The 15,948-nt window shown below is 40.8% G+C and overlaps 1 protein-coding gene across 1 annotated transcript in view; it reads right to left on the minus strand.

Annotated features, from left to right (window-relative positions):
* DNAH10 (dynein axonemal heavy chain 10) overlaps positions 1-15,948 on the minus strand; it is a 1,995,301-nt gene that overhangs the window by 1,879,141 nt on the left and 100,212 nt on the right. Inside the window, exons 2-3 of the mRNA XM_085636177.1 lie at positions 4,991-5,107; positions 4,150-4,310 (exon numbers count right to left, since the gene is read on the minus strand). Coding sequence (XP_085492303.1) covers positions 4,150-4,310; positions 4,991-5,107 — 278 coding nt within the window. The remainder of the gene's footprint in view (positions 1-4,149; positions 4,311-4,990; positions 5,108-15,948) is intronic.

Here is a 15,948-nt window from a genome sequence, read left to right on the forward strand (position 1 = left end):
TGTCATAAACACCCGTTTCAAAAGAGAAAAGTTCTCATTTGAAGCTCATGTGGCATAGAAACCATAATTACAAATGGTAAGAGGTTCAATAAGGACAACAGGGAAGAAGAACAAATAAAAGTAGTACCCGATTCACAGTGCAATCAGTGGAAGGACAGATATTAAGCTGCTGCATTCAGTACTTGGTCCATGTTCCAGCTCAAATAGAGGAAGTAAAGCCAGCACATGCTGCCAATTAGAAGGCAGCAAATCAGAGTGACAATGAAACCAGTATATGCCAAGCAATGGTTGAGCTGCAAGCCCCCTTTATTTATATACAATACCTATTGCAAGCGAGTACACCTACAGAGTACGTGATGTTGCAGGCAAGATCTAAAAATTACTGTTACCAGCTGTTTACAAATGTCTCACTCTTTCAGTGCTAAGTTAACACCATTTCTATGCTCCTGACTCACTCCCTCTTTGTTCACACCCTTCTTCTTGCTTTCAACTTCCACCCACATTTGTTGCAATCGATATCCATTAGTGCATCCTACAAATGATGGTAACCAGTGAAACCCCCTGAGAGGGCTGGTAATCATGCTTAATTACATGCTGACTTTATAGCCAATAATGCTTCATCAAATGCAATAATAAACAAAGTTGGTATACCTCCACTATATAACATGCTATATTTTGCACCACCACATCAACCTTACCACTATATTGCAAGATAAAACTAGGTGATTAGATGTGGAGTTAAGAGTAGAAATCGTGTACGTACTTTGACGATATAGTGGATGCAATATTTTTGCAGCTTGATATTACAGACCTCAATACAATTTCATACAACTAAGAAACATATTCATGTCATTCACATGACTTCTGCATGCATTCATAGTATACAATTATTGTCACTTCCCAGTTGTGCATCAATGACAGTCGACAAGAGGCATTTTATGAAACTCTAGAAAATTGTTTAAATGGAAAGAAGGCGGTACACTATATGCTGGGACATTGCATATACATAGCCTACTACACTTTAGTACATTAAAGGATAGCCAGTAATGAAATTCCAGAAAAGGGTGTTAACTGTCAAACAAGATGCTTACTTTCATAGAACAAACCCATCACAGCAATCATTTTGGGCTGTTTCCTTACATATTTTGCACATAAAATCGAGAAATGTGGATATTTTGGTGCCGAGAGTACATTCATGACTGATGGGTTTGGGTTAGAAATTTCAACAATTTGAAAGGCAGCTTTACCTTCACAGTTCAACTGTTCCCTGTCCAAACACTTTAAGTTCATTCTTAAGAAGCAATAGATCTAGGGTTCTTAATATATTTGAATGGTGGGCAATGAGCTGTATGATTATTATTCCAGCCCCAACACTGTTCCAGGGTCAACAGCTCAGACTGTTTGAAGAATTACGTGGTTCTGAGGGGCTATCAATGGGATAATTTCTAATATATGGGGTTCTTGTCTGAGTGAATAAAATGCTGTGGAGATGCAGAAGTGAAGAACTGCCTGCTCACACTGCCCTGAATGAACTGGAAATAAACACATGGAAAATGTTGTAGGGCCATAACTACATTATGCAATCACAGATCAAATTAAGACTAGTCTGGTGACACTAAGGGGCAGGTGGGAAATGGATTTGCAATTGCAGTTTGCTGGGGTCCCCAGAAGTGCGTAATTCAAACTGATCCAAAACACAATTAATTCTTCACAGAACGTATTTGACACCGCAAAGAATGCATAAGATCTATTCAGAGACATGGAATGTATGCCCTATGAAACTTGTGTCAAAATAGTCCTGCTAAATGGCTTCTGCTACTGTCCAGAGTTCTCCTATCTATGGATTGAGGTTATAAACGTGTTGTACAAAATTACTGTGAGAACTGACCTACTACAGGTATAGAGGTGCATCCTGGAACTCAGAAGTAGACCCGGAAACGTAAAACTGGAATCTGGATTTGTAGATCTGGGCTTATTACTAGTGGTAAGGAAAAAAAGCTACGAGTTGGAAGTCCCTCACCTCACCCAGTTTAGTGGATTGGTTGGTGGATATAATCAAATGGGCAATACGGAGGTGGACTAATCTCTATGTGGGGTTGGATCAACAAACACTCAGATGCAGTGGGTGGGATTTAATGTTATTGGCGATACAGAATACAAATGATGAGTTGCCTCTGTAGGCGCCTCGTGGTGGCACTGTGATTGTACCGATTATGCAAGGTGTGGCGGGTGATGTGCACCCTCAGTGAAGCTGCTGGTGGTAGAACTAACCCGCTGCCAGCGGAAATGGGCTATCCCCACAGAGCTGTGACCAAGTCATTGAGGGTGTGTTGATGGAGTAATGTAAAATCTGTAGTAAAGTATGGAGATGCACTTTGACCTGAGGAGGGTTGTGTATGTTTATTGCAATGGACATTGCTTATTTGCAAAATAATGATAATATTGGAGGAATATTATTGTATGTAGTTACTGTTGTTCCCTTGTAAAACTGGATAAAATAAAAAAATCCCAAAAAAATCCAACCTTGATGATGTTCCAAGAGGGTGTATGTCTTTGGATCGAAACACATGTTGGTGAGAAGAAATTGGATTTTAATGGATACTGGGTGTGTCTTTGTGAAAGAATGAACCTCAATTTGCAATGCATATAATGAAGAATTGCTTGCATCATCATTAAAAGCAAAAGCAACGTAAATTGAAAAGGGGGTATTAGCACCAGTAAACTTCGAACTGTGCAACAACACTTTGATGGTGTGCTGATCTTGATGATTTATACATTTGTGACATTTTATGTTTTGTAATTGGAATGTATTGGGAAATTAAACACCCCCTACTATTTAGCACCTTAATCTGATGTTTGATAGATAGGAACTACTGCAGTAAAACTAATATATGGACTGGTTTGCTCAGGTTATGTAATAAGCAAAACAGCTTGCAGGTGCTCCCAACAGACCAAGCAGAGTGTATGCAGCAGACTAGTAGCCTGAGTATTAACAGGCTTAGGATGACCTTTATGAAGAAGTTCTACAACCCAGAGGAGAAATCACTAGTGGAATTTCCTCCACTGCCCTATCACTATAGTCAATAAAATTTCTATAGTAGAATATCCTAAGGAAATCACGTATTTCGTATAATTCATATAAAAATTAAATACATTTCTTTACTACCCAAAACTAAATCAGGCCCAAAAACTTTCCTCCGCCTAGAAATCAAATTAGGAATTTCTTTCCAGGAGAATTCAAGTGGAGATTTTGGGCAGTGTCTACAAATTGTCTTCAAAGAGATAGCATTTCCTTCATTAATTCCCATTAGCAACAATTATCTTCGTGGTCAGTGTACTCATTTCAACTATAAGGTACTATTCACAAGCAGCAGGATGACTGAAAAATCTGTATGCTGTAGCTGTAAAAGTGGTAGACTACCTTCTATATCATTATGATGTGCCATATGCCCAGAGTTTTAAGGAATTATTTAGCCATCATAAATGTCTAGCTATCTACCATGTATGTGCAGATTTGCAATTTTCCTAGAGAACTGCGCTGTTACTGTTACAGGCGATTGACCTGAGCATATGGATTGTGACTCCAAAGAAATTATGCCTTTTTGCACGGAGCCCTGGATATTTTTGCAGTGTTTCTGGTTACATTTCAAGCAAACACTATTTTGTTCAACTGTCTACTAGTCAATGGATAACGGAGACATTTGGGATTGAGATTTACCCTACAAAAGGCAACTCCAATGAAAATAAACTACCAATTCATAAGGTTTTGTGTATGATTTAGAGTTTGGTAGTAATTGAAGATCTTACAATTTATGGCGGGAGTGCGAAATCAAGAATGTACACCAGCACAGTGATAGTATGGTAAAGGACTGTACAACAGTGTATTTTCCTCCAGAGTTAGCACTACGTATAAAAACCAGAGGACTTTCCAATACCACCCAACTCTAAATGACATGCTTTTAGTTATTGTTCTGTAGTTTCTGTTGTTAAAAGTGGTCCATTCCCCTTGCAGCGAGGTTCACACTTTATTACTTTAGGCATTTTTGTAGAAGTACATAAGAAAATAAATATGTCTGGCATCAAGCTGTTGATTCTCTTTGTGAAAACAGTAAACATTTTCAATAACAGTTGGTAAGTAGGAGTATTTACAGTCAATGGGATTTGATCCATTTCTTCCTCAGATTGGATGTCCTCCAAATTATCTTCAGCACCTGGGGACCTTGATGAAGACACCACATCTGTAGATGGAGCTTCACGTCCTCGTTCTGCAGAAGACACTGATTTTCTCTCTCTTTTCTTCTTATCTTTTTCTGGAAAAGATATTAAAAAAAAATAATGCTAGCAGTGCTTCAAAGGCTACAGAAAGTTACTAAAGGAGTCAGTCATCAACCTACGACAAAGAGAGAGCAAGGAGAGCAGCTATTAAAAGATAGATAGTATAGTAGTTCAGCTTGTGGAACTGGTGTAAGCACATGGCACATGCCATAGCAGCAGTCATAATATAATCTAAAATACGATGTAATGCAATTTAATATTAATTACATGATATCCAGAAAATACTCCACCACATCAACAAGAGTCCGTACGCTACTACAGAAGGTCATGTGCTAACCATCAAATATTCAATTAAGAAACTATGAATGACAGAGCTATATTTCCATTAATATATTTCTTGCAAATAGTGTTATATTTAGGCAAGAAACATCTAAGTTAATCTTTCTACTATCGAGATATGTGGACGGCCACAAAACATCATTTCAAAATATAAAATTAGGGGAGGCAATAGCTAAATTCCATTGTCTAAAACTTTGTTTGGGGAGATTTGGAGGCTACAGGGAGGTCAAAATGACAATCCTCCTCCCAACCTTAATTGCAAACCACATAGTGAGACACAATTTCTCAGCCACCCCACAAACAGGGTGGACAACAAACGAGTAAAAAAACTGTCTACCGGTAAATTGCCTTTGGGATAAGTTGGGGCTGGGCTTACTTTTATCTGATGATCCAACAGCATTTTCATTAGGCAACTCTTCAGATTCTTGGGTGGGGTTGATCTTTGTATCTTCTTCTTCTGCAAGTATATCATCTTTTGTGTATTCTTCTGGCTCTTCAAAACACAAATAAAGCTAATTTATTAATAAGAACTACAAAAGAGGACTCTGAACTAATACAAGATTTTGCTTTCACCAGATCAATGTTTGTCATTTGTGTGGAACAAACAAAATTCATAACACATACTGAAGTGGACTTTTTCCAGTACAATGCAGCCACAAAAGCAATGCAAGGATAGATCATATTGTGATTGACAGAAGACTACTGACACAGCTTGGGGAGGTAGATTGCTCTCTTGCTTTGTGGATTGGACACAGGGAGGGCAGGAACGTAGGGGAGCATGTGGTGGCTCAGCGATGCCCTACTAAAAGATACCATAGTTTTGAAATGAATAGAGCATGGCATTAAAAATATCTTTAACTGAATAATTATGATGAGGTAAGTAAGACCATACTTTGGGAAGTGCTGAAAGCGACTACTTTTTGAAAATGTATTGCAGTGAAAGTTATCTTATGAATGTGAGACAAGCTCTGCTGAAGATGTTGAGGCAAGAGTTTACTGAGGCCACCATAAGTGAACATTATCACCAACTGTGTGGTGTGTAGTGATTGTCTAGAAAAGGAATATCAAAACCTTAGAGACAGAAAAGGTGACTAGTATCTTGAGCTTATTGGCTGAATCAAACATTCCTAAGGCATACAAGGAACTTGTTCCAGTCTGATGTCGCATCAGGTGTTTTGCTGAGATTGGGTTCAGTTTGGATGATGGCCCAATGTCTGTTAATGATAGACTTCATTTACCATATTCCCAGTTCATCAGGCTCAAGGGAATTGTATCTGATCCCTTGGAATCATCTGACACTGTTTATCGTTTTGCTATACGATTAAAAAATGTGAATAATCTCAAAAACGTATTGAGGAATCTGTCAATCGGGGTTCAACATTCGATAGACAACAACTGTTAATCAAAACACAGTCAACAAAAGACAATGTAAGGATATGTGTGTTAAAACATTCCGTCAAAGAACATCAAATCCTTCATTAACAGACATTGGGCCATCATCCAAACTGAACTCGATCTCATGCATCTATTCAATCAAAAACCTGTGTTTGCTTTTCAACAGTCAAGAAATTTGAAAGAGTTATTGTCACAAACGAAAAAAGTAGAGACAGTCTCATATAAAGGTATGCAAAGGTGTGCAAACTGTGTTCATTACAACAATGTGATAATGGGCAATAACTTCACCCATCAAACCAATGATACTACAATCACATTACAACATTCTAGCACGTGCGACACAGCAAATATAATTTATGCTTTGAAATGGTGAACGAAAAATCAAAATCCGTATATCAGAACATAAAAGCAACATCAGAATCACAATGCAAATTTGACTGTGGCAATGCACTGGCTTCAAGCAGGACACAACATAGCACAATTACGCTTTACCATCTTAGAAGCCATTAAACTAAGTTCTGATATGGACTCTCACAAACAATTGGCAAGATCTGAATTCCTTTGGATAAAAAAACTGAATGCAATGCACTAACACTGGATGAATGACAGATTGGAATTTGTTTGTTTTTTATGAGACTTTAGTCATTCGTGAGCAATATGATGTATTTATTTTATTTTTAATTTCATTCCTATTATTTTTTTCATTGCTATTTTGGATTAAGGTACGGCGGTTTTTCATCGTTAAAAACAAGCTTGATATGTCTTGGTATTAATAGTGATGTTATATTTGCACTCCGTCATGCTCTGAGTCAAAGCAAACACAAGGAGATGATGGATGGAGCACTGAAACTTTTCAGACACTCACCCCCAGTCACAGATCTGGGTTGAATCCATCATCGTTCTTTTGCTCACTTCGCCACCCCAGTTCAGACACAGCTATATGCAAATCAGTCTTGAACTGTGCCTCATGGGAACATTCCAGCCCGAACTGCCAAGCCATGTCTTCCTGGACCGGAAACAAGCATCCTGGGATGCTCTGAGTCACACAGCTATTGTTTTTGGAGGCAGGGTCTCTTTTACGTAACTTTCAGTTCAGGCATGGCATACAACTTTAAGAACTTGAATACTGGGCACGTGAAGACGTTTTGCAAGTCACGTGCACATAACCATCCCTTCCTGATAGCCCCTCAGGTTCACTTACAATAGAGGAGAAATGCGATTAGCAGCAGTTTGATAATAAGGAAGGCTTTTAGAAGTTTATGCTGTGCCACTGAATGAGTGAGCACTTTTTGTACATCACCGTTCATTCACAAATTCCCAACCTGGGTAATATTCTGCACGGTCGGTAGTAATGGCAACAGCATGTTTGGTTGTTTTAGGGATCGGGAGACACTGGTGCACGTAAAGCACTCTTTTTCTGTGTGTATGGACAGTTCTTTGGTTTCCAATCGTGAGTCATAGCATTAATACTATTTTTGGTTAACACACACAGCGTTTTTTGGTTTTCACATAACCGGGTGATTAGGTTATACCAGGGGTATATGTCAGCTATAGATTTATTTTATTAAGGACTAGACTGAGCGGACTATTGTTTTAATTGCGTTGGTTTTTTTAGATTCTGTATTCTGAAGGCCCCTGACGAAGGGTCATAGATAACCCAAAATGCATTGGGCAGGATTGTCGGATTGACTGGAGTTCAAACTGCTAAATATTGTAAATTACGAATGATACAGCATAATATCGAGTACAACAACTAATAAAAAAAATTGGTGCAACATGATTAAAGCTCATAGTCATTGGAAATATATAGAATAATACGTCAATATGATTTAATAAAAAACATCCTTGTTTTTAAATTAAGTGCGACCGGCAGCCGGGAGTGGTTTTCTGCACTTGACAAACTTATTCCTGTTGAACATCTATACAAAACCTATATGGCCAAGTCAAGTGGTCTGTTGACTCCCAACATAAGTTGAGACAGTGATCACCGGTATATAAAACCAGTACTGAAAAAGGGTATAACCTCATAGGTCATTCGCAGAGTGGAGAGGATGGGCAGTGCCTTAAGGAATCTGCGGCTAAACTATGTCTCTACCAGATATTACGTTATCGAAGGTAAGTAACTTTTACATCTGATAGAGACATCTACCCACAGATTCCTTTACCTTTCGAATTAAATACCATAGCTATACCCCCCTGGAGGAGGGTCTGCAACTAATCCTACGAAGGTTCTTAAAGAGAACCAGACGGTCATAACTAACAACTGACCATATGCATGAAGGAATAGCAGAACAAGAGGATGGTTCTTAATAGAATCTATGTCACTGTCACAGAACATATAAATAATAAACAACCCTACAGGCCAGAAAGAATTGGCCTGTGAGGGAAAAGTGGAAACCTCCTAAAGAACCATCTGTCAGTTATCAGACAATATCCTCAATCCCCCAAGGGGAAAGAACACTCGTTGACCAAAAGGGACAAGTGAAAGACAAAAGTCATGCAATCCGCATTGTTCACGACAATAAAGAAATATCAGAGAAAGAACTGTCTTGATAAAATCCGAAAGAAGGACTCTGAGAACTCATTCCCATTATACCAAGATGAATTAACACCAAAAGAAAGATGAACAATAATACCTCCATGGTATAAAGAATTTTGTTTGAATAAAATGACCACTTCAAGGTTACATAATGCACTGTAAAGAAACTAAAATGACACCAGTTTTGAATCTCATATAGACATTCATCAATTATGCCAGTTGCATAAAATGTTGCCACAACGATGTGTATATATATATATATTATATTCACTTAAAAAACCATAGGTTTCACACATGTTATAGTTAGCTGGACATTTCACTCGTGAATAACCATTGAAATTCCCCCGTTATAGTTAGTGCAGGCAACTATAACTCACGCGACCGCAATCCTCTGCTGATGACGTCAGATATTACATCACTGTATTTAGACACTTATTTACCCATGTCTTCTTCCATTAATTGTTAGCTATACATATATTACAAATATTTTTTTTTCAGAAAGACACATGTCATCAGTGATGTAATATCTGACGTCATCAGCAGAGGATTGCGGTCGCGTGAGTTATAGTTGCCTGCACTAACTAGGGAATTTCAATGGTTTTTCACGAGTGAAATGTCCAGCTAACTATAACATGTGTGAAACCTATGGTTTTTCAAGTGAATTTGCAAGGTTTTTTAAATGCTAATTCCTAACTATAACGTGTGTGAAACCTATGGTTTTTTCAGTGAATTTGTATGGTTTTTTAAATGCTATGTTAAGTATTTTTTTTTTTTAAGGTTTTTCACCGTGCGCGTATATATATATATTACCTAGGTAGTTATAGTTAGGACCTATTTTCCATAGGAAATCCGCAACATTCTATTTGGAATAACGTTGGCGCCGATTGACGAATCTTCGCAAAATTTTCCAAACTTTTGGCCAGCTCCGGTCCGCTCCTATCCTGAAAATTTCATGGAGATTCGTCAAGCGGGGGCCGAGAAAAAAGGGGGGTCCCAAAACGCGTTTTCCCAATGCATTTTCCCATAGGACCTGTTGACGCAGCTACAGCCCGAACTGCTGAACGGAATTACACCAAATTTGGCAAAGAGGTAGTCCTCAGTTCAGACTCGTGACTTTTGCTTAAATGGTGTAAATCCGTTCAGTAGTTCCTGAGAAAATTAGAGTTAAAAAGATATCTGGGCGGAGCTTAACCACACATCTCATCGTGAGATCTGATTGGCTGTCAGTACTTCATCCAAGAAGTGTTGGCAGCCATCTTGGGACCAATATACATGATACCACCTCATTAAAAAGCATTGCAGTTAATAGAAGGTTTTAAGACTTTAGTTACATTATAAATCATTTGTTGATGGTACCATACTCATTTTAGGAATTGTGGTGTGTTCTAAGGTGATTTTACCATGTGAAAAAGCCTTCTGCTGTGATATCATGAATCATGTTTGAGAGAAAACTATTTTCTCATGCTTTTCCCACAGAGGTTTGGAAGGTGATCTATAAGCTAAACTCACATTATCTTTCTCAGTCATGTGAGAATGAAGTCTGACATTCTCAGTAAAACATGTACATCCAATAAGGGCAGAGACTGTCAGTTGATTCCTTTGTGTTCTACTGCAGCTTCCCAGAGTGTTCTAAAAAACAACTAGAGCGCTAACAGTCCTACTTATGACAAACGTATTGCACACCTGAAGCCATCTTGATTGGAATAAAGTGGTAACTCTTAAAACATTTAATTTAAAAAGGAACAAAATGAGGGGGTTCATTTTGCCATATAAAGTATGATTAGTGCTGCAGAAAGAAAAATTAGGGCACATTTTGAGTGACTTCTCAAATCCTCTTCTACTTCATTAAAAAATTCTGACATGCAGACTGAAACATGCACTTTGAATACCAGCAGCAGACTTCCCTGGTGAGCAGTAGCTTTACTACAGTGATCTAATGAGCAACTAGAGTGCTAACATTCTGAATTTATGGCAAATGTGTGACACATCTGAATGCCTTCTTGATGGAACCAAAGTAAAAAACTGAAAGTATTTCCTACTGAGGAGACTGTAGTAAATGAGGAAATTAGGAAACTTCATAACAAATAAATCTCCCAAGATGGCCACCAGAGACAAAAGAGGCCAAATGCAGCACAAATATCACCCACATGTAGCCCACATGTAGCCCAATGACAGAAGTGTGCAAAACACATTTTTTGTGTATTTGCAGTTTTATATAGTGCAGACTTGTCAGGTATTGGAGTGTTTTACATGAGCATTGGTTACATCACACAAGATCACATTCATTTGGTTGTAGACATGGGGAGATTAAGTGATTTGACCAGAATCACAGAATGTTGAGCAGAAGCATAAACTCCAACCTGGTTCCCCAGTTGCAAAGTCTGCAGCTCTGGAAGTAACACCACATCCTCTCCCCTAAGTGCAACATTTAATCAAGTGGTCAACTGGATAAAAAAACATAAAGATTACAAATAATTTAAAAGTTCTTTGTCGCTATTTGAAAACTCAGAAAATATGTCCTCATTTTAGTTTTTTAGAGCACTAACCATAAGTTTGATGCAAATAAGACCCTCTCATATATGTAATTTCTAAAGGAAATGCTCTAGGTATTACAGTTTTGATTACATCAAGATGACGTCAGGCGTTTCACACTTTTGTAATAAATATAGAATGTTAGCAATCTAGTTGTTCATTGGGATACTCTTGAGAGGCAGAGGCCAGGGGCACGGACTCTGAAAATTGAGGGCAGGTAGGAGAGTGCAGAGGCAACAATTTGACCACACTGGGCAGGCAGGAAGGGCAGTGGCAGCACAACAGACTATGGAGGGCAGTGGCAATATAATAGACCATTGTGGGCAGAAGGAAGAGGCAGTGGTAGTACAACCATAAATGCCAACAGACCCGTTTTTAGCCAGGAAACGTCCAATGTTTTTAAGCTCAAATGGGCTTTATTTGATCTGTCTCCTGTCTACAATATCCTCTTTTTCAATGTAACTCAAAGGGGAAAATCAATACCCCAATTTATTTTCAAAATCTCCCTCTTACCAAATTCAAAATGTTCGCAAGTATGGTACTTTGGATCATGGTAGGCAGGAGGAATTGGGGTAGGTACATGGACTCGGATAACAGAGGACAGGAGGGACATGGAGAGGTGCACCAAACTTACCCTACAGGGCAGGCATCAGGGTTTGCAGCAGCACAATACACCACACAGGGCATGCGGGACGGGAGTGCAGCACAACAATCCATAGAAAGCAATAGGGAGGGGACAGGACCATGCACATGGACAACAGAGAACAGAGGGGAAAGAGGCAATGGCAGCTAGCTGACCATAATGGACAGACAGGAGAGAAAGCTGCAGCATAACAGACCATAAAGGGCTGGAGGGACGGATCAGGGGCATTACAATGGAACAGACAAGCCAGGAGGGAGGGAGTAGGGGTCTGCACATGTAAACAGAGGGCTGGGGGCAAGGGGGCAGGGCAGGAGCAGCAAGATGACCATGGAGGTCAGGCAGGATGGGCACTAGAAACAAGACACACCATGGAGAGCAACAGTGAGACTATGATGGCATACACCCAGACCATGGAGGGAAGGTGGGAGGGGGTCAGGGGCAACGAGCTGACCACACAGGGAAGGTGGGAGGGGCCATGGCAGCACAGAAGACCATGCATGGCAAGCGGGAGGGTTAGTGGCAGCACAATGGCTATGATGGGCAAGAAGGAGGGTGCAGGGGCATGCACAAAGGACCATGGAGGATAGAAGGGAGGGTCAGGACCTGGGCACAGACAAGAGAGTTCAGAGGAAGGGACCTCACAACAGACCGCGCGGGACAGGCAGGAGGAGCAGTTGCAGCACAACAGACCAGGGAGGGCAGAAGGGTGTGGCAGTAAAATGGACCATGGAGGACAGGAGGAAGGGGATAGGGGCATGGCATGTGGACAGGCAGGGTGGAGGTGGCAGGGACAGGTTACAGTCATCTGACAATGCTAGGCAGGTGGGAGGGAAGTGGCAGCTCAACAGAACACTCAGAGTAGATAGGAGTGGCACGTCCATGGAACATGGTGGGCAAAAAGGATGGAGCAGGGGCATGCACAAAGACATCGGAGGGGAAGGAGAATAGGGGCAGCAAGCTAAGCACAGAGGCTAAGCAGGAGGTCAATGATGGGCCATAGAATTGGGCAATGGAGGGCAGGAGTGGACTGGTACATCATGCTAAATGGAGGGCAGTGGCAGCACATCAGACCGTGCATGGCAGGAGGGAGGAGGCTAGTCCATGGATTCAGACAACAGAGGATAGGGAGGAGGTGGATGGGGCAGTAAGCTAACTGTTCAGAGAAGGTGGGTATTAGGAACTTTATTGTTTTTAAAATGTGTGTCTGTGCAAACTACTTAAAATATGAACAAGTATGCAGCATAATCTCACTTTTATTCAGGAAGAAGAGGACGTTTGTGACTGTGACTCCGGGCTCACTTGGCAGAAACACCCCCTGACCCTCCACCCCTATCGCAAAATGTAATGCCCGTGAAAAGGGTAGGTGGACGCAGTGTTAGATAGAACATAGTCCTGAGAGCACGATTGAAAATGAAAACTAGATATAGTATATGGTATATTGGAATACTGCAGGACTAAACAGTAAATTAGATGACCCCGAATGGGGAACGTTTATTGATTATTTTGAAATCTGAATGTTCCAAGAAACCTGGGCAAGAAGAGAGGTTTCCAAATTAGGCTATGTTAGTTTCAACATTCCGGCAACCTCGGGGGGAAAAGGGAGACCATCCGGGGGCCTTACAACCTGGGTGGAATCTCATCTGGGGTGTACAGCGGTTCAAATTGACACAGGGTCAAGTGACATTTTAAGCGTCTTGTTACGGTTTCCTTCAAAGCCCCCTGTTGTCTTAATAAATGTATATTCACGACCCTCTCCTAATGGCAATGAATCCAACACAGTGGAAGAGTTAACTGCTTTCCTAGGTTCTATTGATACTAATCAGATAATTATAGTAGGTGGGGACTGTAATTGTCAGTTTGAGCCGCTAGAGGGGTTACCTCCTGATGGTTTGTTTGACGAGAACCACGTTTTGAAAATCCCAGAGTCAGGATGTCCAAAAGTCAAAATATGGTCCCCACTAGTGATTCAGATGAGTTGTCTCACTTTGAGACACTCCCTCCGAGCTTGCAATGGGAGATCTCTATCCGAATCATCGAATGGTTATACGTTCCATAGCAAAAATCGTGGGTCTATATTAGACTATATTTTTATTAACTCACATTTTTGGGATAGGATGATGGATTTTAAGATAATCCCACGTCTAGATAGTGACCATTCTGCACTAGTTGCGGAACTTAAAGCATTGAATATGGGGAGCCTGCCAGTTACAGATAACCCTTCTGATTCTAGGGTGGTGGTTTCGCATTGCAGGAAGAGAGTGAAATGGTCAAATTTTAGCCAATCCGAAGATAGATTGGCCAGCTTATATGATGCCTTGTTACCGGTTTTTACAGATGCGTCCAACTTATGTAGCCTGATTAAGGAGGGTATAGATCTACAGCAGGCCCGATCGAATTATGATAAATTAGGAAAAGTCACTTTTGAATTTTTTTCCCCAAATAAAATTTTGAAACAAGATAAGTTGCCCCCCCATCCTTGGTACAATACTTCTTGCCGTCAGGCTAAAAAGGCTTTAGTAATATCTATTAAAGCCAAAGATCGCCTCTCAATACGGTCGGCAAGAGTAAACTATAAAGTAGCTACACAAGAGGCTAAGCAAAGGTGGGAAGAAGAAAATTGGCCCACAATGAAAACTGCCTTAGGAGACAGAGACATGAGGACATTTTGGGGAATTGCTAATTCTGGTACAACCACCCTCCGAAGTGCGGTTGAGCCAAACCTAGACGAACAGGTTTGGCGGGAGCACTTCGAAACCTTGTATGCTAAGGAGCCCGGGGATTATTCTGTTTATGGCTGTGATCCATCAGTTCCTTGTCCTGCAGGTAATTGGGATTTAATGCCCTTGACTGATGGAGATGTGGGCCTGAGCATAACCATAAAAGAAATAAAGGTCGCACTAGCAAGAATAGCTCCGGGCAAAGCTCCAGGTTTGGATAAGATACCTGGAGACCTCTTCAAGAGTGAACCTGCTATTTGGGCTCCATACCTCTGGATGCTTTTTAATTCAATTATGCAAGGTATGAAGATTCCCTCAAGCTGGCTTGGTGCGGAAATAATTCCGATTTTTAAAAAGGGCTCCCCACTCCTCCCAACCTACTATAGACCTATAAGTCTAATAGATATTTCTCAGAAAATTTTTACGCGAGTCTTACTCCTTAGATTGCAGTCATGGATGGAAGAGAGGAAGGTTCTGTCCGCCCTCCAGGCCGGGTTCAGGGAAAAGTTGTCGACCCTGGACCAAGTACTGTAAATGTAAATGTAAATTGATACTTGTATAGCGCACTACTCACCCGCAAGGGTCTCAAGGCGCTTGTACGAATACCGCTGTGGAACCCATCCTGGCTTTCCCTGTGAGGCGTCCACTCCTGGGCACCCCCAAGGTGGAGGCCAGGCATCCTTAGCGTTGTGGGGGCCGTTGTGGAGATTAAGCAAGCTATTGCCCAGAGTTGCAGAGTGGGACTCCATGATTGGAATGGCACCGAGGCGAGAATTATCAGGTCCGTGGAATTTTTGAGCCCAAGACCCGCCGAGGCGGGGAATTGAACCCTGGTCCCGGGCTAGACCTCTGCATCAGGGTCTGCCGCTCTAATCATTGAGCCACACTTCTCCATACTAAGATTACAATTGCTGTACTGGAAGTCTGTATGTGTGCAGGGGGGTAGTCTCTTCTTAATTTTTGTAGATTTGAGATCTGCATTTGATCTAGTACCTAGAGAGAAATTATGGTTGGTTTTGGCTGAGATGGGGGTCCCAGTATATCTAATTCGACTTTTTAAACGTTTACATGAATGCAATTATGCACAAATTAGGTATGGAAAGGACGGTAATCTCACAGCCCCTATACCCATTAACCGCAGTGTACGCCAGGGGTGCGTGCTTGCGACAACCTTATTTAGCCTCTATATTAATGGCCTGATTGATGTCTTGCTTGTAGAAAAAGATTCGACGCCCCTAAGTTAGCCTCCCGTAGAATCTCGGCAATGATGTTTGCTGACGATACCCTATTGGTAGCTAAATCGCCTATGGGGATACAAAGGGTTTTGGATAAATTTGAGATGTTCTGTAGAGATAGAGGCCTAGAAATAAACCTACAGAAAACCAAATTTATGGCATTTAATTGCCCAAAAAGTACACGCCCTAACCAGTCTTTAAATGGTAAACCCCTTGAGAGAGTGTCATCCTTTGTGTACTTAGGCATTACAATCTCCGAGTCTATGGAATGGG

This window comes from Triturus cristatus, chromosome 11, assembly GCF_964204655.1.
Source record: "Triturus cristatus chromosome 11, aTriCri1.1, whole genome shotgun sequence".
Lineage (NCBI taxonomy): Eukaryota > Metazoa > Chordata > Amphibia > Caudata > Salamandridae > Triturus > Triturus cristatus.